Source organism: Callithrix jacchus, chromosome 7 (genome assembly GCF_049354715.1).
Source record: "Callithrix jacchus isolate 240 chromosome 7, calJac240_pri, whole genome shotgun sequence".
NCBI classification, from domain to species: Eukaryota; Metazoa; Chordata; class Mammalia; order Primates; family Cebidae; genus Callithrix; species Callithrix jacchus.
This window is the reverse complement of record NC_133508.1, coordinates 60,789,291-60,813,273: the sequence shown is the minus strand read 5'-3', so window position 1 is coordinate 60,813,273 and position 23,983 is coordinate 60,789,291. Positions and strand designations below refer to the sequence as shown.

General features: G+C 55.2%; 1 protein-coding gene across 5 annotated transcripts in view; it reads left to right on the top strand.

Annotated features, from left to right (window-relative positions):
- Positions 1-246: 246 nt before the first annotated feature.
- MYOM3 (myomesin 3) overlaps positions 247-23,983 on the top strand; it is a 62,013-nt gene continuing 38,276 nt past the window's right edge. Inside the window, exons 1-16 of one of the 5 annotated variants that reach the window (XM_035308139.3) lie at positions 247-345; positions 2,342-2,439; positions 3,515-3,655; positions 3,810-3,988; positions 4,404-4,484; positions 5,263-5,422; positions 6,628-6,785; positions 12,035-12,130; positions 14,052-14,140; positions 16,751-16,795; positions 17,653-17,790; positions 19,448-19,609; positions 20,236-20,377; positions 22,006-22,205; positions 22,868-22,921; positions 23,284-23,411. In XM_035308139.3, the coding sequence (XP_035164030.3) occupies positions 3,828-3,988; positions 4,404-4,484; positions 5,263-5,422; positions 6,628-6,785; positions 12,035-12,130; positions 14,052-14,140; positions 16,751-16,795; positions 17,653-17,790; positions 19,448-19,609; positions 20,236-20,377; positions 22,006-22,205; positions 22,868-22,921; positions 23,284-23,411 (1,614 nt within the window). In that variant the 5' untranslated portion in view covers positions 247-345; positions 2,342-2,439; positions 3,515-3,655; positions 3,810-3,827. Of the gene's footprint in view, positions 346-2,341; positions 2,440-3,514; positions 3,656-3,809; positions 3,989-4,403; positions 4,485-5,262; positions 5,423-6,627; positions 6,786-8,508; positions 8,884-12,034; positions 12,131-14,051; positions 14,141-16,750; positions 16,796-17,652; positions 17,791-19,447; positions 19,610-20,235; positions 20,378-22,005; positions 22,206-22,867; positions 22,922-23,283; positions 23,412-23,983 lie in introns of those variants that run through there. The other 4 variants (XM_035308141.3, XM_035308138.3, XM_035308140.3 and 1 more) reach the window with 4 other exon arrangements.

Below are 23,983 nucleotides of genomic sequence, written 5' to 3'. Positions count from 1 at the left end.
GACCTGAGCTGTTACCTCCTTTCCACTGTAACAGGAGCTCGGGTTGGGTAGAAAGGACCCAGCTGAGAGGAGGAGCAGTGTGGAGGAACATGGGGGACAGCTCCACCTGTTGCTGCTGCCCAGCAGGCTGGAGACACAGAATGGCCCCTCCCCTTGGCCCCCCATCCCCCAAGCCATAGTTCTCATCCATTGTCATCATACTGTCTCGGCGCTGCTATATTTAAGGAGTGCAGGCTCCGAGATCGCATTCTTCTCCCAGTGCCCACTGAGCCGAGAACGACAATAGAACAAGGACCCTCTCGACCTCTGGAATCTTCTCCCCAGAGAAGTGGGCACGCTGCTTCTGTGAGTCATCCCCAGAAATCAGGGCTGGGGAGGGATGCCTCCTGAGAGTGGGCCACTGGGGAGTGATTTCTATGGGTGCATGTGTGTGTTTGTGTGTATGTGGTTGTGTGTTGTGTGTTGTGAAAGGGACCCAGGAAATGTGTGATGAGGCAGCCTCCGAGTAAAAATGGGAGAGGATTCCAGAAACCCCTGCTTCCTCCCGCTGTTCTATGTGGTCCTGGGTCTTCAGAGAGCTAAGTTCTCTGTGATGTGAAAGCTGCAAAAAAAAAAAAAAGATTGGAGGCTGCCCTGGGAACTGGAGTGCTTCCTGCGATGGAGCAGTGATCGGTGGGAGCCGGCCTGAGCTGGCAAGTTCCACGAACTTCGGACGGAGCTGGCTGAGCCCTGCTTGGCCAACCCTACAGGCACGGAAAGAGAGCGGGCCCTCGGATCCCAAATCTTAGAGCCGAAAGGGATCTCATCCAGCACCTGGCAGGAAACCGAGGCCCAGACGGGAAAGTTGTCTCAGCTCATGACTGGCAAGGGCAGGATTCAGCCTCACGGAAGCCGGTGCAGCCACTAGCTGAGAACATGTCCCAGCCTGTGCCACCTGCCGCCCGCAGGATGTGTCTCTGCTCCCAGCCACCCACCCAGTGCAGCTCCCCTGCCAGCAGTTCTCGGAGGGTCTTCTGCTCTGCATTTCTCTTTCCCTCCTGAAGTAGGGGAGAGGCCACCTTGGCAGATGGAGGCTTGGGAGGAAAGCAGAGGGGAGTCGGGAAGGCCACACAGTGGGACCTCTGGGCCAGATTTTTGCACCCCAGGAGAGGGAAAGGGGAGCGGTTTCCCCTCCACTCAGGCACTCACAGTGTTCTGGGAAGAGGCACCCGGTCTTTCGGGAAAGGGCAGGGAGACCGCAAATTTGTCCCTGCTTAATCCCACGCATCAGTCAGTGCTTTAAAAAGAATTGGTGGCTCATCCGCTAAATCCCGGGGTCTGGTTGCGGGAGGCCCTGAGGTCAGGGACGAGCGCCAGGCCCCTGCCCGCTGTGCTAATCGGGAACAGAGCATCCAGGGGAAGGGAGCCAGTGGCTGGTGCCAGGGAATGTTAACCCTCAGCCACTGGAGCCAGGGCCACCGTGTCCCAGGAAAGCTAGGGGTTGGGGGTGGGTCCTTGCTCCACCTAGGGTGGTACCCAGCAGCTCTCCTCCTGGGCCATGAGGAGGAAAGAGCAGAATGGGCAGGGCTGGCCACTTCGGGTGCAGGGAGAACTTCTACCATTAGGAAGGGGTGATACAAAGCCAAAGAGCTTGACCATCCCATTATTTCAGATGAGATTATTAGCAGGAACCCAGGGAGCTTTAGGGGCAGCCCTTGGTCCCAGCTAACTCTGCAGCCACCCATTCTTTTCTGATGCCCACAACTGCAGACACCCAAAAGTAGCAAACTTCTAGGAAGTAGGTATAAAAGCCCATTAAGACTGACCCTCCGAAGCCTGAGCCCCCGACACCCCCACCACATGCCCCTTCCAGGCCAAGGGCTCTCCGATGAAGCCAGTGGGCTCACCTCCCATGTCACGGACTTAGAGAAATGATCACATGGGTTCTGTGTTCACATCCAGGCAGAAGACAGTCATACACACACACACACACACACACACACACACACACATACACACAGCCACCTCCAGCAGGCCCCTCTGGAGGGGCAGGGGCCATACAGAGCCAACCCCATGGAAGCAGACGGAAGCAGACAGAAGCAGGCCAAGGCAGGCAGTTGTCCCTCTTCTGTTTCCGTCCCCACGCCTGGGCAGTAACCCTTCCATGTCAGAAGCCTACCAACCAGCATTCCCACCTGAGGAGGTATGAAAGCCATCTAGAGATTCCACCTTTAGCATCAGAGGGGCCCTCAAAGACCCAGCAGTGACTGAAGCCCAGATCTGTGAAAGAACTTAGTGCAAAAACCCATAGCCAGAGGGCGCACGGACCTCCCACATCCCTCGCTTGCCTCTCCACGTCCAGGGATTCGCTTCCTGAGCCTCCCCGAGAGCAGTGTGATCCAGCCCCAGTGGATGCCATCAGGGACCTGGAGCTGAGCCTCGGGAATGCAAAGGAGATAGGTATATCGCAAGCCCCGAGGAGAAAGGCCCTGTGGCCCACTGCGGCCCCAGCTTCGGCCACGGTCTGGCCTCGAGAGGACATAGGACATAGAGGTCAGAAGGGCTAGGGGCTGGGCTAGGGACTGGCTGCCAGTCACAGCTCCACCACCATGCTGGGTGACCTCAGGCAAGTACTGCCCCTGTTCATCAGCACAACGGGATGATAATGGTGCTGTTCTTATTTGGGTGATTGCAAAGACTGGGGACAATGCATTTGAAAACTAACATGGGCCTGCAACATAGTAAGTTCTCACTATTATTACTTTTAATTCACTTACAATCTTGCTGAAGAGTCAAGATGCACAGATACAAAATAATTCCATAGAGAAGGCATTGTCTGAATCAACGCTAAGTTGTGGAGTGCTAGAAAATAAGTACAAAAGAAATTAGAAGAGGGAAAATTCCAGGTGGCCTATAGAAGAAGCCTTCGGCAAGGCTTCTGAGAAAAATAGTGCTGATGTCGAACACCTGTGTTGTACTTACTAAGCCCCAAGCACTCATCTAACCTTCACGACTACCCTGGGAAGTTGGTAGACCCATTTTACAGATGAGGAAACCAAATCATTGAGTCTTTCCCAAGGTCACACACTTGTAAGCTGGGATGAGGAGCTGGGATCACACCCTGTGGGCTGGACCCAGAGCTTTTGTGCTCTCCCCAGTCCTGAGCCATTACCTCCTTTCCACTTTAACAGGGGCTCAGTGAGAAGAAAGGACCCAGCTGAGAGGAGGGGCAGTGTGTGGGGATGTGGGGGACAGCCCCACCTGCGCCCTTAGTTGGGGTTTGAAGCATGACTAGAGCTAAGCGGGTGGGCAGAAGGGAAGGGGGAGTCACAGAGGAAACCAGCGCCGGCAAAGGCTCAGAGGTAGGACTGAGCATGGCCCATTCGGGAAGAATGGGGACACCTGCCCATCCTGGGTCATAGACACAGCTGTGGACATCACAGTTTCAATCACTCATTGTCAAGGAAGCTGATGCCCAGGGAAGGGAGAGCCAGCTCCCACTTACACAGGCTTTCTCAGTGCGGTGTCTTTACAGCGAGACAAGGCCGGGGCTGCGGCAGGAAGCAGCTGGAAGCCCGGGGCCTACTCCCTAACGTGCGGCTCTGCTCACTCAGTCGGGGAGCGCGTGGTGTGGAGAAGCCAGCCTCAAGACTGAAGCCTGCCTCTGTCACCTTAGGCAGGTCCCTCTCCCTGTCAGACCTCAGTTTCCCTGTCTGCCCACTAGAGAGAGGACACCCCCATCCTGCCAGCCTCCTAGAGATATTGGGAAGCCTGCATGGGAGGGCACAGGCGGAAGCCTGGTGAAATGACCATGAACCTTTCCTTGACAGGTTGCTGCTCTCGGAGGCATGACTCTGCCGCACAGCTTGGGAAGCACGGGGGACCCCCGCCCCCCTCAAACAGTGGAGGTCCACAGGCTGGAGCACCGGCAGGAGGAGGAGCGGAAGGAGGAGCGGCAGCACAGCCTGCACATGGGCTCCTCAGTGCGCAGGAGGACCTTCCGAAGCAGGTGGGAGCCGCAGGGCTCAGGGTCCCGCCCAGCCGCTGCCCTGCCCAGGCTGAGGAGGGAGGCCCAGCCTAGCCCTCTGGAGGCTCCAGTCTGAGGGAGGGGGGACATTCTTGCTTTCTGAGCCCCCTGTCTGAGGGGGGAGACACAATTGGCTCTTTGGAGACCCCTGCGTGATGGAAGAGGCCCAGCCCTGTCCTCTGGAAACCCTGTCTGAGGAGGGAAGCACATTCTGTCCTCTGAAGACCCTGTTAGTCTGGGGGGATGCAGCCTTGCTTTCTGAGACCACAGTCTAAGGAAGGAGGCACAGCCCTGCCTGCCGGTCCCTGAGGCTGAGGTGGGCAGATGCAGCCCTAATCTCAGGGAGCCCCCAGCCCAATCCGGCAGGAGCCATTCACTCCCCTCCTCCCGGAAGCAGCGAGGAAGAGCCCGAGTTCAGCGCGGCGGACTGCGCCCTGGCAGCAGCCCTGGCTCTCACGGCCTCCTCCGAGCTGTCTTGGTGAGTCAGAAGAGCTTTCCAGGGAGCCCTGGCTGGGGGGGACCTCCTGTGCAGCCCCCGTCCTCCCTGCTGGGCTTTCACCCTGATTTAAAGAACCTGCCAAAAATCCCACTTCTAGAATAAGGGTCTAGACAGGAATTTAAGCCCAGGGCTACCTGCCCGCAAAGCCCCCACACCACCCTCTGGAAGGGAGATAGCGAGTGGCCATCCCCAAGGGAGAGAGAGGGTGGGGGCCACCTCAGTGACAGGCTTCCAGGTTTCACGTGGTGGGGGAGGGTAAATGGGACAGAAGGAGCAAGTAAACCAGGTCCCAGTTTCCCACGAGACCTCTGAGCCTGATGCCGTGGAGAGGAGCGTCCAGCTTGGGGCGGGACCCTGGGCTAGGAGGCTTGGGTCATGGTCCTTGCTGGCCTGAAGCAAGTCACTGAGCCTCAGTCCCTGCCCTGTAAACCTGTCAAACAGGGACACTAAGGCCTGGCCACTTGGCTATCATGAAAACAAGATGAACAAAGGTTTCTGAAAGAGCCTCGAGAACTGTGAAAACAGTCGACTGTTTATTAAGCACCAACTGTAAGCAGGGCCCTTCCAGGCTGTTTATTAAGCACCAACTGTAAGCAGGGCCCTTCCAGGCTGTTTTGGAGGCAAGGGAAGAGGCAAAGTCATGCATGTCCTCCAAGGGTTTAAAGCACCCTGCACTGCTCCGCATGGGGCATGGAACTGGCCAGGATGCCCCAGGCCCCCATCCCTGCCTGAGCTCCAACAGCCTCTGTCATGGCAGGGAAACCCAGCTGAGATGCCAGACCTCTGCAGTGGAGCTGGAGGAGCGAGGGCAGAAGCGGGTGGGCTTCGGCAATGACTGGGAGAGGACCGAGGTCGCCTTCCTGCGGACCCACCGGCTGCTGCGCCAGAGGCGGGACTGGAAGATGCTGAGGCGGCGGGTAAGGGGGTGGGCTGTGGAGCCCCCAGGGCCTGGGACCTGCAACGCACTGCTTGCTGCCATCCTCACCCACTTCCCAAGAGGCAGGACGTCCAGGGCAGAGTCTAGGCTTTGGATTTGCATCTATGCTCCTACATACTCCGTGGTGTGACCCTATAGGGTCCAGGCATTAGGAAAGTCTCTTTCAAAACCCAGTCTCACCTCAGCACTGAGAATTGTTACAATAACATCTATTTTATTTTAGTTATTTTGAGACAGGTCTCACTCTGTCACTGGTGCTGGAGTGCAGTGGTGTGATCTTGGCTCACTGTAACCTCTGCCTCCCGGGTTCAAGTGATTCGCCTGCCTCAGCCTCCTGAGTAGCTGGGATTACAGGCATGTGCCACCATGCACATCCCCGTTCCTGAGCCTCAGTACTCTCGTCTGTAAAATAGGGCGAGCTCCGGTGGCTCACGCCTGTAATCGCAGCACTTTGGGAGGCTGAGGTGGGTGGATCACCTGAGGTCAGAAGTTCGAAACCAGTCTAGCCAACATGGTGAAATCCTGTCTCTAGAAAAAATACAAAAATTAGCCGGGCGTGGTGACACACACCTGTAATCCCAGTTACTTAGGAGGCTGAGGCAGGAGAATCAATTGAACCCAGGAGGCAGAGGTTGCAGTGAGCCAAGATCACGCTACTGTACTTCAGCCCAAGTGACAGAGTGAAACCTGTCTCAAAATAAATAAAATAAAATAGATGTTATTATAACAATTCTCAGTGCTGAGGTGGGATTTAAATGAGATGGGGTTTGGAAAGTGGCTTTTCCAGTGCCTAGAACACAGAAGACCCTGAGGAAACACTAGCCCTGATGAGTCTCAGGATTTGAGCCCCTTTCCACACCCCCTCCCCAGCTCCCACTTACAAGTGCCGTGTCTTTCACCCCGACACCCCCATAGTGGGCGGGGGATTTTGTTATCATCCGAATTCTACAGATAAGGACACTGAGGACCTGCCTATGGTCCCACAGCTAGTCAATACCTTGACCCCAGGCCAGCTGGCTCCAAAGCCCATGCCCTGCCCACCGTGCCACACAGCTCAGCTGGTGAGGGGGCGGAGAACTCCAGCCCACATGGGTCTGACTGCAGATACTGGGTGTCAGGGGGGAGGTAATGCAAAAATGGCAGAGAGGTGGTCCCTGGCTCACAGCGTCATCCTCCCACCTCCAGACAGAGGAGAAGGTCCAGGAGGCCAGGGAGCTGAGGGAGCTGTGCTCTGGCCGTGGGCCCTGGTTCTGGATCCCTCTTCGCTCCCACGCCGTCTGGGAGCACACTACAGTCCTGCTGACCTGCACCATCCAGGCCTCACCACCACCCCAGGTCACCTGGTAAGCCGCTAGGGCAGGAGTGGGGTCTGGGCCTCTGGGGTCACAAGCGAGTTCCGTACATCCCAAACCTCCACCAGGACTTCTTGTTGTAGACTCATGAACCCTGAGCTCAGCCAACCCACTGGATAGAGCAGCTGCTGGGGAACCAGGCCTGGGTTAGTTTTTTAGAGACAAGGTCTCACTCAGTGCAGTGGAGTGATCATCGCTCACTGCAGTCTTCACTCCTGGGCTCAAGTGATCCTCCCAATAGGTGAGACCTCAGGCACAAGCCACCACGCCCAGCTTAGGCCTGGGTTATTATTAGCTGCACCCCAGCCAGCCTGGGGCTGGAAGACTGGGCCCCTGGGGAGCCTGCCCTTGTAAAAATATGATTCTGGTCTCATGAGAAGGCAGGTGCTGCAAGCTGGGCATCTCCAGGGTTAAGGATGATGGTGAGAGGAAGGACAGGGGCCAAGGGGCAGGGAGGAGGTGGGCGGGGCAGGGCCTATGGAGAAGGAGCTCAGGCCTGGGCAGGAGCCTTGTGCTCCCAGCCTTGCTTTCTCTCTCTCCCAACTTGTGTGAGGTCTCAGCCATGCCCTTAAACTACCTGGTCCTGCCTCCATTTCCTATTCTGAAGCCTGGATTGAAGACCTCCCGTCCAGCTTGTGTGTGATGAGGATTTAATCCCACAACATGGAAACCTCAGAACTTGAAAAGGGCTGGGAGGCCGGGCGCGGTGGTTCACGCCTGTAATCCCAGCACTTGGGAGGCCAAGGCGGCCAGATCACAAGGTCAGGAGATCGAGACCATCCTGGCCAACATAGTGAAACCCCGTCTCTACTAAAAATACAAACAATTAGCTGGGCGTGGTGGCAGATGCCTGTAGTCCCAGTTACTTGGGAGGCTATGGCAGGAGAATCTCTTGAACCTGGGAGGTAGAGGTTGCAGTGAGCCGAGATTGCGACACTGCACTCTGGGCGACAGAGGGAAACTCCATCTCAAAAAAAAAAAAAAGAAATAACTGGACACAATCTCACCCTCAAGGAACTAACTCTTAGCCCAGAAAAGAAACATCAACATATACAGAAGTATATTCATGGGTGATATTTGAGATCAAAGAGTCTAGGTGAAAAGGAAGAGGTGGCTCCCTCAGCCTGTAGAATCCAGGAAGGCTTCTCAGAAGAGGTTGCATATGAGTCAGATCTGGATGGGGAACAGCTCGTGGTCTAGCAGGAGAGAGAACAGAGGCACAAATAATGGAAAACATAAAGGAAAACAGCAGCCTCTTATACTTGAATCCACATTGCACTGACTCTCATTTGAGGCATCAGGGCCATTCATGATGGAACTACTATGCCCATTTCATGGGAAAGGATGTCAAGGCTCAGAGAGGTAGTCTTACTTATCTAAGGTCACACAGCCAATGTGAGCCAGGATTCAAACTCAGGTCTCCTGCCTCTAAGCCCATAACGCTTTCCACTGGCTTAGAGAGTAGGAGAGTGATTATCATAAGTGTTACTTTCCTTAAAGCACATGTAATGCTTCAGAAAGCAGAGAAATAGAAATCACTCAGGCCAGGAGCAATCAAGAAAGGCATCTTGGGGGAGCTGGCATCAGGGCTGGTCACTGCCAGCTGGCATTTATTCCAAAAAGTATGCCAAGTACCTTGCTGGGCCCTGGGATTCTGTGGGGACTGGGCGGTCCCTGAGTGCAGGTTGCTGGTTCCACTAGGAGGACTGCTCCCAGTGCTGGCTGGGCTAAGCAGAGGTCAGCATCTCAGCTGTCCTGGCCCTGCAGCCAAGCTCTGCTGGGCCCTGGCACTGAGCCCCACATGGAAGGCATTCTTGGAAGCCTCTTGGGAGGGGACCTTGTTTCTACCCCTGCCAACAAGGTTGCCACAACAGGGAGCTGAGCATTATTGACAAGTGGCATAAGCCAAGCTCAGGCCTACCTCCAGCCCAGGCAGCTCAGGTGGCCCCTGGCACTCCTGGCTTGAAGGATCTGGTTTTCCATCATCAATCGCATCAGGCAAGACCACAAGTTGCCCCAGGACTGACCTCCCGGGATTCTGTCTAGCCCTAGGACTAGAGGAATATTCCAGCTCACCTGGCATGTTAAGGTAGGCAAGTCTATTCAATTCAACAATTATCATTATTACTTAGAGATAAGGTCTCACTCTGTAGCCCAGGCTAGAGTACAGTGGTGCAATCACGGCTTACTGCAGCCTCAACTTCCTGGGCTCAAGTGCTCCTCCCACCTCAGCCTCCAAGTAGCTGGGACCACAGCCATGCGCCACCACACCGGCTAACTTTTTAATTTTTTTGTAGAGACAGAGTCTCCTTATGTTGCCCAGGTTGATCTCAAACTCCTGTCCTCAAGTATTCCACCAATCTCAGTCACCCAAAGCTCTGGGAATACAAGCATGAGCCACCATGCCTGGCCTTATTTTCTTTAAAAAATAATTTTTTTTTAAGATGGAGTCTCATTCTGTTGCCCAGGCTGGAGTGCAGTGGCATAATCTCAGCTCACTGCAGCCTCTGCCTCCTGGGTTCAAATGATTCTCCTGCCTCAGCCTCCCAAGTAGCTGGGATTACAGGCGCCCACCAGCACACCCAGCTAATTTTTGGGGGGTATTTTTTAGCAGAGATAGGGTTTCACCATTTTGGATGGGCTAGTTTGGAACTCCTGACTTCAAGTGATCTGCCTGCCTTGGCCTCCCTAAAGCATTCTGAAAAACTAAAATCTAACACTAAAATATTTAAGGCCAAAAAAAAGATTTTGGTAAATAACAGAAATCTCACTCCTTTATGAGGTCCTTGCTCCCTCACCTCCCCTGTCTCAGTCAAGCTTGTTTTGTCACTGGCTGCCACTTCGGTGGTCCTCTGCCTGTGCCATCAAAAGCCTGACTGCACAGGCGGAGACTGAGGCCCAGAGAGAGGGAGGGGTGAGTGTTGAGGCCTCCGGCTATCTTGGCCATGCCAGAGCCACAGCAGCTGCTTTTTCCAGGAAAAGCAAAGCTGGCCAGGCTGAGGTGTCTGGAATGTTCCTGACAGGTGTGTGGTGGGGGGCCCAACTCTGGCCCCCAGGCGTGGGAGATCTGGATAGATTAGGCACCGAGATTAGGCAGCACCCTCCCTGTGGGAGGTTCAGGTTCCTTTCGGGAGGGGGCCAGGCTGGGGGCTGCGTGGTAGGGTGTGGGTATGGCTATGTTTGGTTGCCCTGGAGAGACAAACAGGGCGTGGGTAAGGCCAGGTCCAGAAGGAAGCGGGCTGAGGCTGGGGTGCCCTCTCTCTGGGAGGCTTCCTCCTCCACTGCCCCAGGACAGGGAGAAGCATTCACCCCATGAGACTCTGGACACAGAAGCCCAGAGAGGGGTACTGAGTTGCCCAAGGTCACACAGCAGGCTGTGTCAAAACCCAGGCATCCTAAGTGTCACTCACCCTCACTCCTCAGCCCCTACGCCTTAGGCCTCCAGGCCCCCAGGCCCCCAGGCCACCCCCCTGCCCTGTCCACACAGCAGGGGGAACAACACCTGAGTTCTCAGAAAATGAGGGCAGTGTCCAGCGCAGGGTGATCTGCTTGACTACCCTTGGGGATCACCAAAGGACATTAAGAAAAACAATATGTGTATATTGACAGGATTTTGCTCTATCACCCAGGCTAGAGGGCAGTGGTACAATCATGGTTCACTGCAGCCTCAAACTCCTGGCCTCAAGCAATCCTCCTGCCTCAGCCTCCTGAGTAGTTAAGATGACAGGCACATCCCAACATGCCCAGCTAATCATTTTAAAGAATATTTTGTAAAGATGAGGTCTTGCTGTATTGCCCAGGCTGGTCTTGAACCCCTGGCCTCAAGCAATCCTCCAGCCTCAGCCTCCCAAACTGTTGGGATTACAGGCATGTTACCACACCCAGCCTCATGAGGGGATTTTCAAAATACTGATTCCCCAGGGTCTCACCCACAGAAATTCTGATTTCATTGGTCTGGGATGCAGCCTGGAGTTTTGTTTTGTTTTTAACGGCTTAAATAAGCTAGAAGCTCATTTTCTTCCTTCTGAATGTCTGGATGCAGACGGCACAGGCTGCTGCACAGATTCCCCAGGGACCCAGCTTCTCTGCACCACTGCTGGAGGGGCAGCTCTGAGCTTCAGGGTGTGAGACAGCTGCCAGCACCACCCTGTTCCTGCCAAGGACATAGGGAACAATGACATGAAAGACGTAAAAGGGGCAAAGGGTGTCATCAGGAGCAGCCACATGACTCTCGTCCTGGCTTGGGGTTGACAATGCTAAGTCATATGGCCACACCTAACAGAAAGAGAGGCAAGGAGATACATCACATATTTGGTGGCTCATGGGTAAATTCCACATTCAATAGCCTGAAAATGGCTATTGGAGAACAATTGGCAGTTTCCGATGCAAATTTCCACAGGTTTATGTTCAAAAACTAGGCATGGAGATTTTTGAAAGCTCCCCCAGCTCCTGTAATGAGAGCCAGAATAAAGAACAGCCAACCTGGGGGACTGGGAAGAGGGGCAGGGGTCTGGGGTTCCTTCCCTGGCAAGCTCCTTCAGAGGGAAGGGAATAGCTGGGGCCTGGTCCTAGGGTACCCCTGGGGATGGCTTGGCAGAGGGAGGGGCAGCTGCTCCTAATTAAAGGCTCCCTCTTCTCTGCCCCCAGAAGGGAAACAAACCCTGAGCACCTGCGGTGTGTGGGCAGGGTGGGGGGGGGGGGCGCTTTACATGCTCATCCCATTCAATTGTCACAGCAGCTCTGTGAGGCTGGTGCTCTCGTTCCCCCATTTCACAGGTCAGGACAACTGAGGCTCAGAGTGGCATAAGTGCTGCTCCTATCACACAGGCAAGTGAGCAACACAAAACTAACTGGAGGCCAGGTTCGCGGGTTCACACCTATAATCCCAGCACTTTGGGAGGCTGAAGTGGGTGGATCACCTGAGGTCAGAAGTTCAAGACCAGCCCAAACAACACGGGAAACTCCCATCTCTACTCAAAATACAAAAATTAGCTGGGTGTGGTGGCGGGTGCCTGTAATCCCAGCTATTGGAGAGGCAAAGGCAGGGAGAATTGCCTGAATTCAGGAGGCGGAGGTTGCAGTGAGCTGAGATCACAGCACTGCACTGCACAATAGAGCAAGACTCCATCTCAAAAAAAAAAACCAACACAAAACCTGCGGCTGGAATCCCAGTTCAAGAGGCCCCAGACCGCTCCCGCTTGGACCCACACCTCCTACCACAGACCGCTATGTGTCCACAGGTACAAAAATGACACACGGATTGATCCCCGCCTCTTTCCTGCCGGAAAGTACCGAATCACCAACAACTATGGGCTGCTGTCCCTGGAGATTAGAAGGTGAGACTGGGGACCTGGGAAGACCCATGACCCCAGGCCCTGCCACCACCAAGGCCAGAACGGGATCCCAAACCCATCCTCAGAGCTTCGGCCCAAGTGCTCCTTCTTCAGAAGTCTCTGGGGTGCTGGTCAAAATACCGATTCCTGGGACAGGACAGACGCCTCTGACCCCCGGCCCCCAGAGATTCAGATTCCAGGAATCGATCTTTAACACACACACCCACTGTGTGATTCCGATGCCTTGGGATACACGGTGAGAAATTTGAACTCAGAGGCTAGCCGTGAGGACTGAATGCTGAGCTAGGCATGCTGGGAAGGCTCCTTGTGGGGGAGAGAAAACACCATAACATACATACATGTGCACCTTTCTACGCACATATGCACACATGCACATACACATGTGCACATACATGTGCTTGTATATGCAGACGTACACATGTAAGGCAAAGCAGTTACCTGGGAGAGAGTTCAGCCTTTCAAGAGATGGTGAGTCCTAAGGGTGATTTTGAGGGAAGAGGCAGGGCGCATGGGGGGAGGCCACGTGGGACTGTAAGAGCCCAATCCTCCCCCAGGCCTGTGTCATCCACCATTCATATCAGCTGCCACACGCTGACCTCTTCCCAAGTGCCAAGCCCCATGCTAGGTGCTTTTCATATAAAATCGATAATCCCTGCCACCCCATGTTACAGGTGATGAAACAGGCTCAGAAAGTTAAGGGTCTCGGCTGGGCACAGTGGCTCATGCCTGTAATCCCAGCATTTCGGGAGGCCGAGGTGGATGGATCACTTGAGGTCAGGAGTTCGAGACCAGCCTGACCAACAATGGTGAAAACCTGTCTCTGCTAAAAATGCAAAAGTTAGCCGGGTGTGGTGGTGCATGCCTGTAATCCCAGCTCCTCTGGAGGCTGAGGCAGGAGAATCACCTGAACCCCAGAGGCAGAGGTTGCAGCAAGCTGAGATCACACCACTGTACTCCAGCCTAGGCAACAAGAGTGAAATTCCGTCTCAAAAAAAAAAGAAAGACAGAAAGTTAAGGGTCTCACCTAGTTTGAGCCATTTCTCTCTATGTGGGTTGTTTCCCAAACACCAAACCCTACCCCTCAACCGACTCAGGCCTCAGAGACACAAAGAGAAGCAGAACACTGATCTTACCCTCCAGAAGTGGGGAGACCTACATACCGGACCACACGAGGCTGCAGTAGGGAGGGGCTGCATGGACTGCACAATCTGGGAGGGTGTGCAGGCCCAGGGTGGGGTCTTCAGGGCAGGCAGGACTGGCCTTGAAAGCAACAGGGATTCCTGCCCTGAGTGACCAGGGCAAAAAGAAGGCACCAAGGGGCCTCTGCTTGCTGATGGGGCCAGAGGTGCCACAGCCTACCATCTCCCCTCTATCACCAAGGTGCCCCAGGCTTCCACTGGGGACATGACTGGGTTGTCCTGGATGGTGGTGAGACCCATGCCTGAGGAACGCCTGGGCATCCGGCCCAGTTCTACCCAGATTGCAGTCTGCCTTGACCAAGTTTGTCTGCTGCTCTCTGAGAAAGGAAGAGGATCCTGCTTCAGAATTCTTGTTTGAAGCAGAGTTGAATTCCATTTGCTGTGTGACTCCGGGAAAGTCACTTAACCTCTCTGATCCTCCAGAATCAGCAATAACTGCAATGTAGCATATTATATTTTCAAAGCACTTTCTCCTGAGATGATTTAGGGGGCATTGTGTCCCCAGTTTTTCAGAGGACACCAAAGCATGGAAAGGTGCAGTGGCCAACCTGAAAACACACAGCTTTTCAGAGATGGTGGCCAAAGTCTCTTCCTGACACCATGAGGCTTCCCTTAGTTCCAGCCTTTCCCACCCACATATGGGGACTTGTGTTTCCCATGGAGCCAGCAGCCTTGGAAGGGACTTCTCCCTGTCTCCTTTTCAGATGCGCCATTGAGGACTCAGCCACTTACACCGTGCGAGTGAAGAATGCCTACGGCCAGGCCTCCTCCTTCGCCAAAGTCCTCGTCCGCAGTGAGTCCTCCCATCCACAACAGGCAGGCCGGGCCACAACAAACCCAAGCTGAGCAAACAAGGGCATGGGTCTGCATGAGACCCAACGAGAGCCCTTGGCACAGGGCTGTTTGGCCTGGCATTGGGTGATCAGGGCAGCCTAGAGACTCCCGCTTCCCTGGGGGCCTTTGCAGCGAGTCTCCTCCATCAGCCTGGTAGGGGCTGGTGGTGGAAGGTGAGACAGGCAGGATCACCTGTCCCTATGGATTGGTGTCGAGAGCAACCAGGAGAGGGGAAAGGAACTGACCTTTCCTGAGTCCTCACTCTGTGCCAGACACTATTGATAGTACCTGATTCTATCCTCAGCCAGCCAGTGGCAGGGCTTGGACTTGAATTCAGCTCTCTCTGCAGGGTCATCACTGACATGGTGGGCACCTTTGTGTGAATTGAGTGGATGAATTAGCAAAATTAGCTGCACCTGAATTCTGCAGGCAGGTGCAGCTCCCACTCCAGGGCACATGGCTTGGCAAATGAAAAACAGACTGAATTTTAGCCCCCAACTTGCCCTCTCAGGGATACCTTTGCACAGTGCACAACCTATACAACTGTTCAAGGTGAACCCACCTGCCTGCCATGCCAAAGAGCATGCTTGGCCCACCGGATTGCACTTAGGTCAGGATCCATCTCAGGGCCTCTGGGTGGGTAGTCTGGTCCTGCCGACCCTGCTGAGGGGTCCTCAGGGCAAAGGCCAAACCCCAGCAACTCCCCACATGACCCCCACTGCCCCATGTGGATTCTGGTGCACATTTTCTAGGTGGGCTTGGGACCCTCCTGGAGGTCAGCCCATGGGCATCTTAAATCACAGCATAAAGCAGGGAGACACTCAGAAGTCAGCCAGACCCAAGTTCACATCCTGCCCCTGCTGCTGAGTGGCTGTGTAATCCTGGGAAGCCACCTCACTTCTCTGAGCCTCTATTTCCTCATCTGTGAAATGGAGAATCCAACAATCCTACCACCTCTTTCAGATGCTCACATTAATTAAATGAGATGATACATATCAGCCTTGGCGCATGGTACCCACTCCCATGACCAGGGCAGGGCACTGCCCAAGGGGATCACACCTTTGTGCCCAGAAGAATGTCGTGCCCTGAACTCCAGGACCCCCAGGAAAGAGAAGCCCACACGTGCACACACACACACACATGCACTCATACACACACTCCTCGGGCAGCTGTCTTGGGCAGTAGACAGGTGGAGCACAGCCCACCCTCCCTGCCTCTCTCAGACCTCGTTAAACTGTCCTGCACAGCCCTCTCCACCCACTGCCCTGTTCCCTAAATAGCTCTTAGGAGGCGGATCTGCTGCCAGGCCAAGCTCTTGTGCGGAAATTTGAGCTGTCTCCATAGACTGTGCCCAGAGTCAAGCCCAAGGTCAGGCACTGGGGCCCTGCCTCCCTCTGCCCACCCATCCTTCCTACCACTTCTTCACAAACCCTGTCCCTCCCTCCATCAAGGCTGGCAACTCCAGGGTCCACCAGGCTTGCTCTTGGCCCCAGTCTCCAGCCAACCCCCTGCTCCTCCTACTCCACTCACCGCCACTACCACCCTTTGCTCTCATCTCTGTAGTAACTTGGGTGGTTTTAGCAGCCTGGGAGGCAGGAGTCCTGGGTTCCAATCCTGACTCTTCCACTGACCTGTGTGGTCTTGGGCAGCCTCCTACCCTTCTCTGGACCTTGCTAAGGAAGAGCCTTTCCAGGGACCCACAGATGAGGAAATAGAGGCTCAGAGAAGTGAGGTGGCTTCCCAGGATTACACAGCCACTCAGCAGCAGGGGCAGGATGTGAACTTGGGTCTGGCTGACTTCTGAGTGTCTCCCTGCTTTATGCTGTGATTTAAGATGCCCATGGGCTGACCTCCAGGAGGGTCCCAAGCCCACCTAGAAAATGTGCACCAGAATCCAGCTTCTCAAGTCAAAGCTTCCCACTGCTGGGGTGTTGTCTGGGTGACTGTGCCTCAGTTTCCCCATCTGTTTCAGAGGATGGTAATAGTACTGACTGACAAGGCTGTTGTGAGGATTAAATGAATCCATGTGTTTATGTGTTTAATTGGCTCATAAATCCTCACAGCACGGGGCAAGCACTGTGTGAGCCAGAGCTGCTGTTACTATTCTCAGGTGGTCTGTGGCAACAGTACCTTGGATTTCACCCTTCAGCCCCCGGATGCCTCTCAGTGCTGCCCCTCCCCCGCCGCTCTCCCTGATCCCACCAGAAATCCCGGCGTCTCTGGCCAGGCTTGACCACTGTGAAGACAGTGCACGATCCTGGGGGCAAGTTTGGGTAGGGAAAGAAAACCAGCACGTATTGAGAAGCTTCCATGTGTCAGGCGATGGCTGGCGGTTTGATTCATGTGAACCCACTCGTTCCTAGCCCCACCACCAACAGGTAGGAATTACTGTCCCATTTTACTGCTGAAGAAACTGAGGCACAGAGAGGTGAAAGAGCTTTCCCAAAGCCACAAGGGGGAGCCACCGACAGATCAGGTCTCAAACTCATATCCAAAGCCCATGTCCCCAAAACAGTGTAGGAATGTGGAGTCTGAACCTTCTCCAACTCCATTTGCCTTTGGTTTTCAGCTTACCTGGGGAAGGATGCTGGTTTCGATTCAGAGATCTTCAAAAGTAAGTGGGCTGGGGGAGAAGACGACCTGGACTATTTGTTCAGGCTTTGCTCCTCTACCCCAATGGTCCCTGTTTAGAATATAGCCATCCCCTGCCCATGAAAGGATGTCCACTGCGGTTTATCTATGAGCTGGTAACACTTTCACCTGATTTCTAAGGGCCCCAGGGTACCCCAGAGGTGTCCCCCAGCTACTGAGCTGTCCTCTGACCAAACTGGGCTAGAAAGGCCAAGCCGGGGGTGCCAGGTGTGGTGGCTCACACCTGTAATCCCAGCACTTTGGGAGGCCGAGGCAGGCAGATCACCTGAGATCAGGAGTTCAAGACCAGCTTGGCCAACATGGAGAAACCCCGTCTCTACTAAAAACACAATTAGCCTGGCATGGGGACGGGCACCCTCACCCAGGTGCCTTCACCCTTCAGAGCCTGGGAACAGAGCACCTATGTGCTTGTGAGAGATGAGAGCATAGGTGAGTGCAGGGTGGCATCTGTAATCCCAGCTACTCAGGAGGCTGAGACAGGAGAATCGCCTGAACCCAGGAGGTAGAGGTTGTAGTGAGCCAAGATCGAGTCATTGCACTCCAGCCTGGGTGACAAGAGTCAAGCTCCATCTCATAAAAAAGAAAGGCAAAGCCAGAAGCCAGGAAAACCAATGGGCTTGGCCTTCGGATGTTTGCCATTTGGCTTCCCTGGCCCCTACCTAGATAAGTCTCTTCCCCTCCTCCCCAAGGTCAGATCCCCTTCTCCCAGTCAAGACCCAGAAGAGACAGGATGCCCCATAAAAGTCCTCACTCCCACCTGAGACCCAGGCCAGGCTGGCTGCCTCAAAAACTTCTGCCCCAAATTTCATCCCACCCCAGGATCAATGTTTGGCCCCAACGTGGAATTCACATCAGTGCTGAAGCCAGTCTTCGCTCGTGAGAAGGAACCCTTCTCCCTGTCATGCTTGTTTTCAGAAGATGTGTTAGATGCTGAGAGCATCCAGTGGTTCCGAGATGGTGAGGACCCCCAGTTGTGGCCCCCAGCCTCTAGTGTTAGCCCCTCCGAAGCTCAACTCAGAGCCAGAAAGGACCACTAGCAGACAGAGACCTTCCCCAAGCAGTACCAGCTGAGCTGACGGGCTGAAGAGGCAGAGGAATGAAGCTGGGTGTGGGCAGACCATACCACCCACAAACAGCCACCAAGCATCTGTGGGGTGCCAGTCCCTGGATTGGGGCTAGGGTGAAGGGTAGATGCAGACATGCATGAGCCCTGGGGGCTGTGTCCACCTGGGAAGAGGAGACAATTATAGCCTCTGGCAGTGACCAAGCACCTGCCTAGCCATTTACATGCATCGTTACCTCCTTAAGAGTGAGTAAGGGAGGTGGGCGTGGTGACTCACACCTGTAATCCCAGCACTCTAGGAGGCTGAGGTGGGTGGATCACCTGAGGTCAAGAGTTCAAGACCAGCCTGGCCAACATGGTGAAACCCCATCTCTACTAAAAATACAAAAAATTAGCTGGTCGTGGTGGTGGGCACCTGTAATCCTAGTTACTTGAGGGGAGGTGGATGTTGTGGTGAGCTGAGATCACTCCATTGCATTACAGCCTGAGCAACAAGAGTGAAACTTCATCTGAAAAAAAAAAAAAAAGCAGTGAGTGAGGGCACCCAAAGCAATGGGAACAGAGCCCAAGGCCGGGAGGGAGGAGGGCAGCACAAGCGGCGCGGGCTGCTTTTCAGAGGCAGGTGGAGGTGCAGATAAACAGTTGCTGACCTGTGGGCTGGGAAGCCTCTGGGGATGCCTCAGGTGGGGCCTGGAGAGGCCTCGTCAGAGCCAAGGCAGGAAGACGTGGCCTAGTGAGGGAGGAGGATGATTGAACCTCCCACCCCATCCGTGACCAGGCCTGTAGCATAAGGACCCAGAGTACAGCGCCCCTCCGGCACCCCCAGCTCTGAGCCCAGGGAGACTACCCCTGCTAGGAGCAGGGAGTTGGGGGTCCATCAGGATCCCTGACCGCTGCAGTAACAAGGCTAAGACATTTTCCCAAACCTCTAGATCTTCCAGAACGGAGGTGCTGATGGGAGGGTGAGGCCTCCACATGGGGAAAAGAGAAGAGCTGGCCCCACAGTGTGGCCACGGGGCAGGGCCCGCCCCTGAGCCCTGGACTCCCCTTCTGAGTCTCCATCCACCTCCTAAGCTCCCATCCCATGAGCCCTCACTCCCCTCCCTGACCCCAACCTCTCGACAAGTCCTCCACCTGCCTCACCGAGGCCCATTCCTGAGTTCCCACCCACCCAACCAGGCCCCACTTCTTTGAGTCCCCTGACCGCACACCGAGACCCATCTCTCTTGCTCCTACTTCCTCAGAGAACCTACAACTCCTCACCTTGTCCCCAGCTATGTCCCTAAACCTTCACTTCCTCACTGAGCCCCAGCCCCACACGGGTCCTTCCCTCCTCCCCAAGCCCTCTGCCGAGGAGCATTCCCTGCCACCTTGGCAAAGTCCTGGAAGCCTCCACCCCCACCCCAGGCCCGAGCTGAGCCTCAGGCTGCAGCCTCACCAGCCTCTCCCTCTGCCTGGCCAGGGTCTCCAGACCCCTTGAGTTTCCATGTTTCCCAGGTGAGACCAGGGCCCCCAACATATTCACAATGGCTCCCCACTTTCCCTCCACAGGGAGGCTACTGAGGTCCTCGAGACGTCGGAAGATCCTCTACACAGACCGCCAGGCGTCCCTGAAGGTATCCTGCACCTACAAGGAGGATGAGGGGCTCTACATGGTCCAAGTGCCCTCACCCTTCGGAGCCCGGGAACAGAGCACCTATGTGCTCGTGAGAGGTGAGGGCATGAGTGGGTACAGGGTGGCAGCAGGAGCCCAGAGCCCAGGGCTCTGCCCCACGTTACTGTGGAACCTTAGGCAAGTTCCCTGCTCTCTTGGGGCCTCACTTTCTCTACCATAGAATCAGGGCTTCAGGTTGGTGTGTCCAAGAATCTTCATGGCATCCTATGACCCTCCAAAGGGACATGGCCTGAGAGTTAGCCCAGCTGGAGCCGGGGAGGTGGGGAGCTGAGTGTGGGGCTGGAGTTATTCCAACCACCGCTTAGGGTCTGGGTTTGAATTCTGACTTTGTCACTTCACCAGCTGGGTGACCTTGTGCAGGTCACTCACCTCTGTGAGACTCAGTTTCCCCATCCACAAAGTGGAAGGCTGCTCTGGGGCTGGAATTAACTATTCTACTTGTTCAGGTACTTGGTGTAAAACGGGCCCCCAAGAAAATAATACTGTCATCTGTCCCTCAGATACTGTTAAGGGAGTGGGGGCTAATATTTAGACCCCAGGCCTCAAGATCAAAACTGAGCCCCTGGAGGATGAATGAGAAGAGGATGCTGGGCAGGAGTGGGAAGGGCTTGTCACCAAATGGCCATTGAGTAGAAGGACCTCCCCTCTCACCCCTGGGTTTCAGATGCTGAGGCCGAGAACCCCGGGGCCCCAGGCTCCCCACTGAACGTCCGATGTCTGGATGTGAACAGAGACTGCCTCATCCTGACCTGGGCCCCACCCAGCAACACCCGGGGCCACCCCATCACTGCCTACTCCATTGAGCGGTGAGTCAGTCCCTTGGGGGGCGGAGGCCCTAGGGGTAGAATTCTGTCTGGTTGTGGGAGCCACAGTAAAGAGGAGGCCCCACAGCTGGTCTCAGGGAACCCCCAAAACCCTACTCCTCAGAACAGGACAGGGGGCAGGCTGTGCTGTGTAATTTAAGGGTAATAGAGGGACATCCATGCCTCCAAGTCATGTTGATACCTGGAATTCTATGCTGGAGTCGGCCCCTGCCCTGTGAACCCTTTATGGTATGAGCTGACCCGGAGGGGCAAAAGAGGGAGTGCTTGACCCCTGAGTGCAGTGAATTCGTGGGCTATTTTCCTTCCTGAATGACAGAGAGAGAGATGGAATAGCACTGACCCCAAGGGAGGAGGCACACAGGACAGAAGTACAGGTCGAGGGCCTAGAACCTCTGGCCTCCTTCCCGTGCTGCCCGCTCTGAAGGCCCAGCTTAAGGAAATAGCTAATGCTGCAACAGACGGGCCCATGACTGTGCTAATGGCATGCCTCATCTCTAAAGGGGAGGGGCACTAACTAACGACCCCTTCTACAGATGGGGAAACTGAGGTATGTGGGGAGATGACTTTGCCCAAAGTCACATTTGTCCTTAGTGGTAGAGACAAGATTTGGACCCACATGTAACGACTGCCTCAATCAGCCAGTGACAATAAGGATAATACTGTCATACTGCCTGGGACATCAGTACCAAGAGGGCACAGTGAGCCCAGGCTTGGAGGGTCAACCTAGAACGCATGCCAACTTAGGGAGGGGACAATCTCAGGTGATTCCTAACACTGTGTGGCCTTGGGCAGGTCTTGTCACTCTCTGAGCCGCAGATCCTCCATGTGTACAGCGAAGGTGGCCACACATGCCCCAGGACCAGCAGGGAGATGAAGCGAGGGCTCATTGTGGAGGGCACAGTACAGATGAAACACGGGCTGGGTGTGCAGGCTCACCACGATGCCGGGAAAGGCGCTGCTGCTGGGAGCGTCAGGGATTGTGTGAAGGCCTCCCGGGTGCCCGATGTTGGAGCCTGGCTCTTCCATAGGGGAGAAGGATTTTTTTTTTTTTTTTTTTTTGAGACAGGGCTGCCTGCGTTGGAGTGCAGTGGCTCAATCTCGGCTCACTTCAACCTCCACCTTCTGAGTTCAAGTGATTCCCTGCCTCAGCCTCCCGAGTAGCTGGGATTACAGGCACCCGCCACCACACCCAGCTAATCTTTTGTATTTTTAGTAAAGCTGGGGTTTCACCCTGTTGGCCAGGCTGGTCTCGAACTCCTGACCTCGTGATTCGCACACGTTGGCCTCCCAAAGTGCTGGGATTGCAGGCATGCCTCATCTCTAAAGGGGAGGGGCACTAACTAACGACCCCTTCTACAGATGGGGGAACTGAGGTATGTGGGGAGATGACTTTGCCCAAAGTCACATTTGTCATTAGTGGTAGAGACAAGATTTGGACCCACATGTGACGACTGCCACTGCGCCAGGCCAGAGAGAGGGACTTTTACTGGCAGAGATGAGCTGGGCAGGCTCCCCCCGGGTCAGAGAATGGCCCTCTTAGAGACTGACACTGAGAAAGTGTGAGATGTAGGCAGGGGCTGAAGGCTAAAAGGGGGACCTGTCTCCCACAGGTGCCAGGGTGACTCTGGGGAATGGGTCCCCTGCCATGAGGCCCCCGGAGGGACTTGTCGGTGCCCAATCCAAGGCCTCGTCGAAGGTCAGATGTATCAGTTCCGGGTGAGAGCCATCAGCAGGGTGGGCAGCAGCCTTCCCTCCAAAGCCTCAGAGGTAGTTGTCATGGGCGACCATGATGCAGCCCGGAGGCAGACAGGTGGGTACCGAGGTCCTAAGCAACTTTCTAGAACATCAGTCTGGGAACCCTCAGGACTACCTCACACAGGAGACAACCCAGTCCTCAGGAACCCCAAGTCTGATGAAGGAGGCACAGCCCAGCCCTCAGTAAACACTAGTCTGATGAAGGAGACAAAGGCCAGCCCCCAAGAACCCCCAGTCTGATGGAAGAGGCACAATCTGGTCCTTAGGAACCCCTAGCCTGAGAAGGAAGATACAGCTAATCTAATGGAAGAAAGCAAACCTGTCCAGGGACCCAAACCTGTCCAGGGAGAGAGCAGTCTGAGGGAGCACCCCAGCACCTCTCAGATGTCCTTAAGCTTGAGTGTGGGGACATGGCCTCTCAGCCCTCTGGAGCCATGCTGACTTGGGTGTGCCAGAAGCTCCACCATGCCAGGGTACCTGGCCCCAGGCTCCTCCTCTCTGTCTCCATGTGTCCCAAGAGACAGAGCATCTCCCAGGGCCTGAGAGCAGCAGGGCTCCACTTGCGACTCCTGAGAGAGCTGAGGCCAGAGGGCACCTGCCTGCGGTCACACAGCGAGGGCTACCAGGCCAGAACCAGGATGGGGCAGGATGCAGAGCCTGGTGTGGGGTAGGCCCTGGCCCAACTCCTCCTGTCCCCATGCTCCCTTCTCATCCTAGAGATCCCGTTTGATCTGGGAAACAAGATCACCATCAGCACAGATGATTTTGAAGGTACTCGGGACCCTCCCACACACTGGGCCTCCTATATAGTTCTGGAAACTCTGGGACTCAAACTGGCAAGGGGGCAGAAGCTGTCCCTGTGCAGGGTGTCGGGGGTGAGAGCAGGTGGGGTCTAGTCAGAGGTAGCCAAAGTGCTGGGGTCACGGTGGCCCATCTGGCTGTGGACCTCCTGAAGGAGGGAACACGTTGGTAAAAGTCCTGGGCAGGAAAAGTCTTGTGTGACCTAGAGCCAATCACTGCCGATCTCTCAGGGATGGGTGGGGGTGCAGTTCCCTCCTCCATTGAATGAGGCACTGAGATTAGGGGGTCTCTGAGGGCCCAGCCATCTCAGCCCCAGGTGACTCTAATTCCAGAAACTGTGACCATCCCTTCACCACCGACCAATGTCCATGCCTGCGAGATTCGAGAGGGCTACGTGGTTCTGGCCTGGGAGGAGCCGAGACCCCGGGGCAGAGCGCCGCTGACATACTCTCTGGAGAAGGTAGGGGACGCCGAGGCCCCAGCCCCAGGCCAGCCTGAGAAACAGATGTGCAGTGGGACCCTCCCCCGGGGAGGCTGTTGGAGAATAAAAAAGAATTCCCTGCCTGGAAGGGCCCACGCATGGCCCTACCCAGAGGCATGGGGATGGATTGAGCAGCCTTTTGAGGCTACCTCTAGCCCTGGGAAGCCAGTCACTGCTGGTCGTTCCTGAGGCTGTTTGTGGAATACACAAAATACAATGCATAGACAACAATGACAATATGATCCACCACCCCCTGGGTACCTCCCTGCCCGCAAGTCCACTGGCATCAGGCCACACATTGGGGCCAAGCACTTCTTCTTGGTGGGACTATATTGGGAGGGAAGTGAGGCTGGTACCCTCCAGCCAGGGACAGGCACCAGCAGCACCTGCAGGGCCTATGGAGTGATTAGCACGAGGAGGTGGTTCTCACTGGGGACCGAGTGAGGGCAGGGGAGGCCCCACTGGGGATGAGGCAAGTCTTGTGGAGTGGACTTCACAGTGAGGGAAGGTGGTATGGCGGAGCAGAAGACAGCATGGATGTCACAATCTAT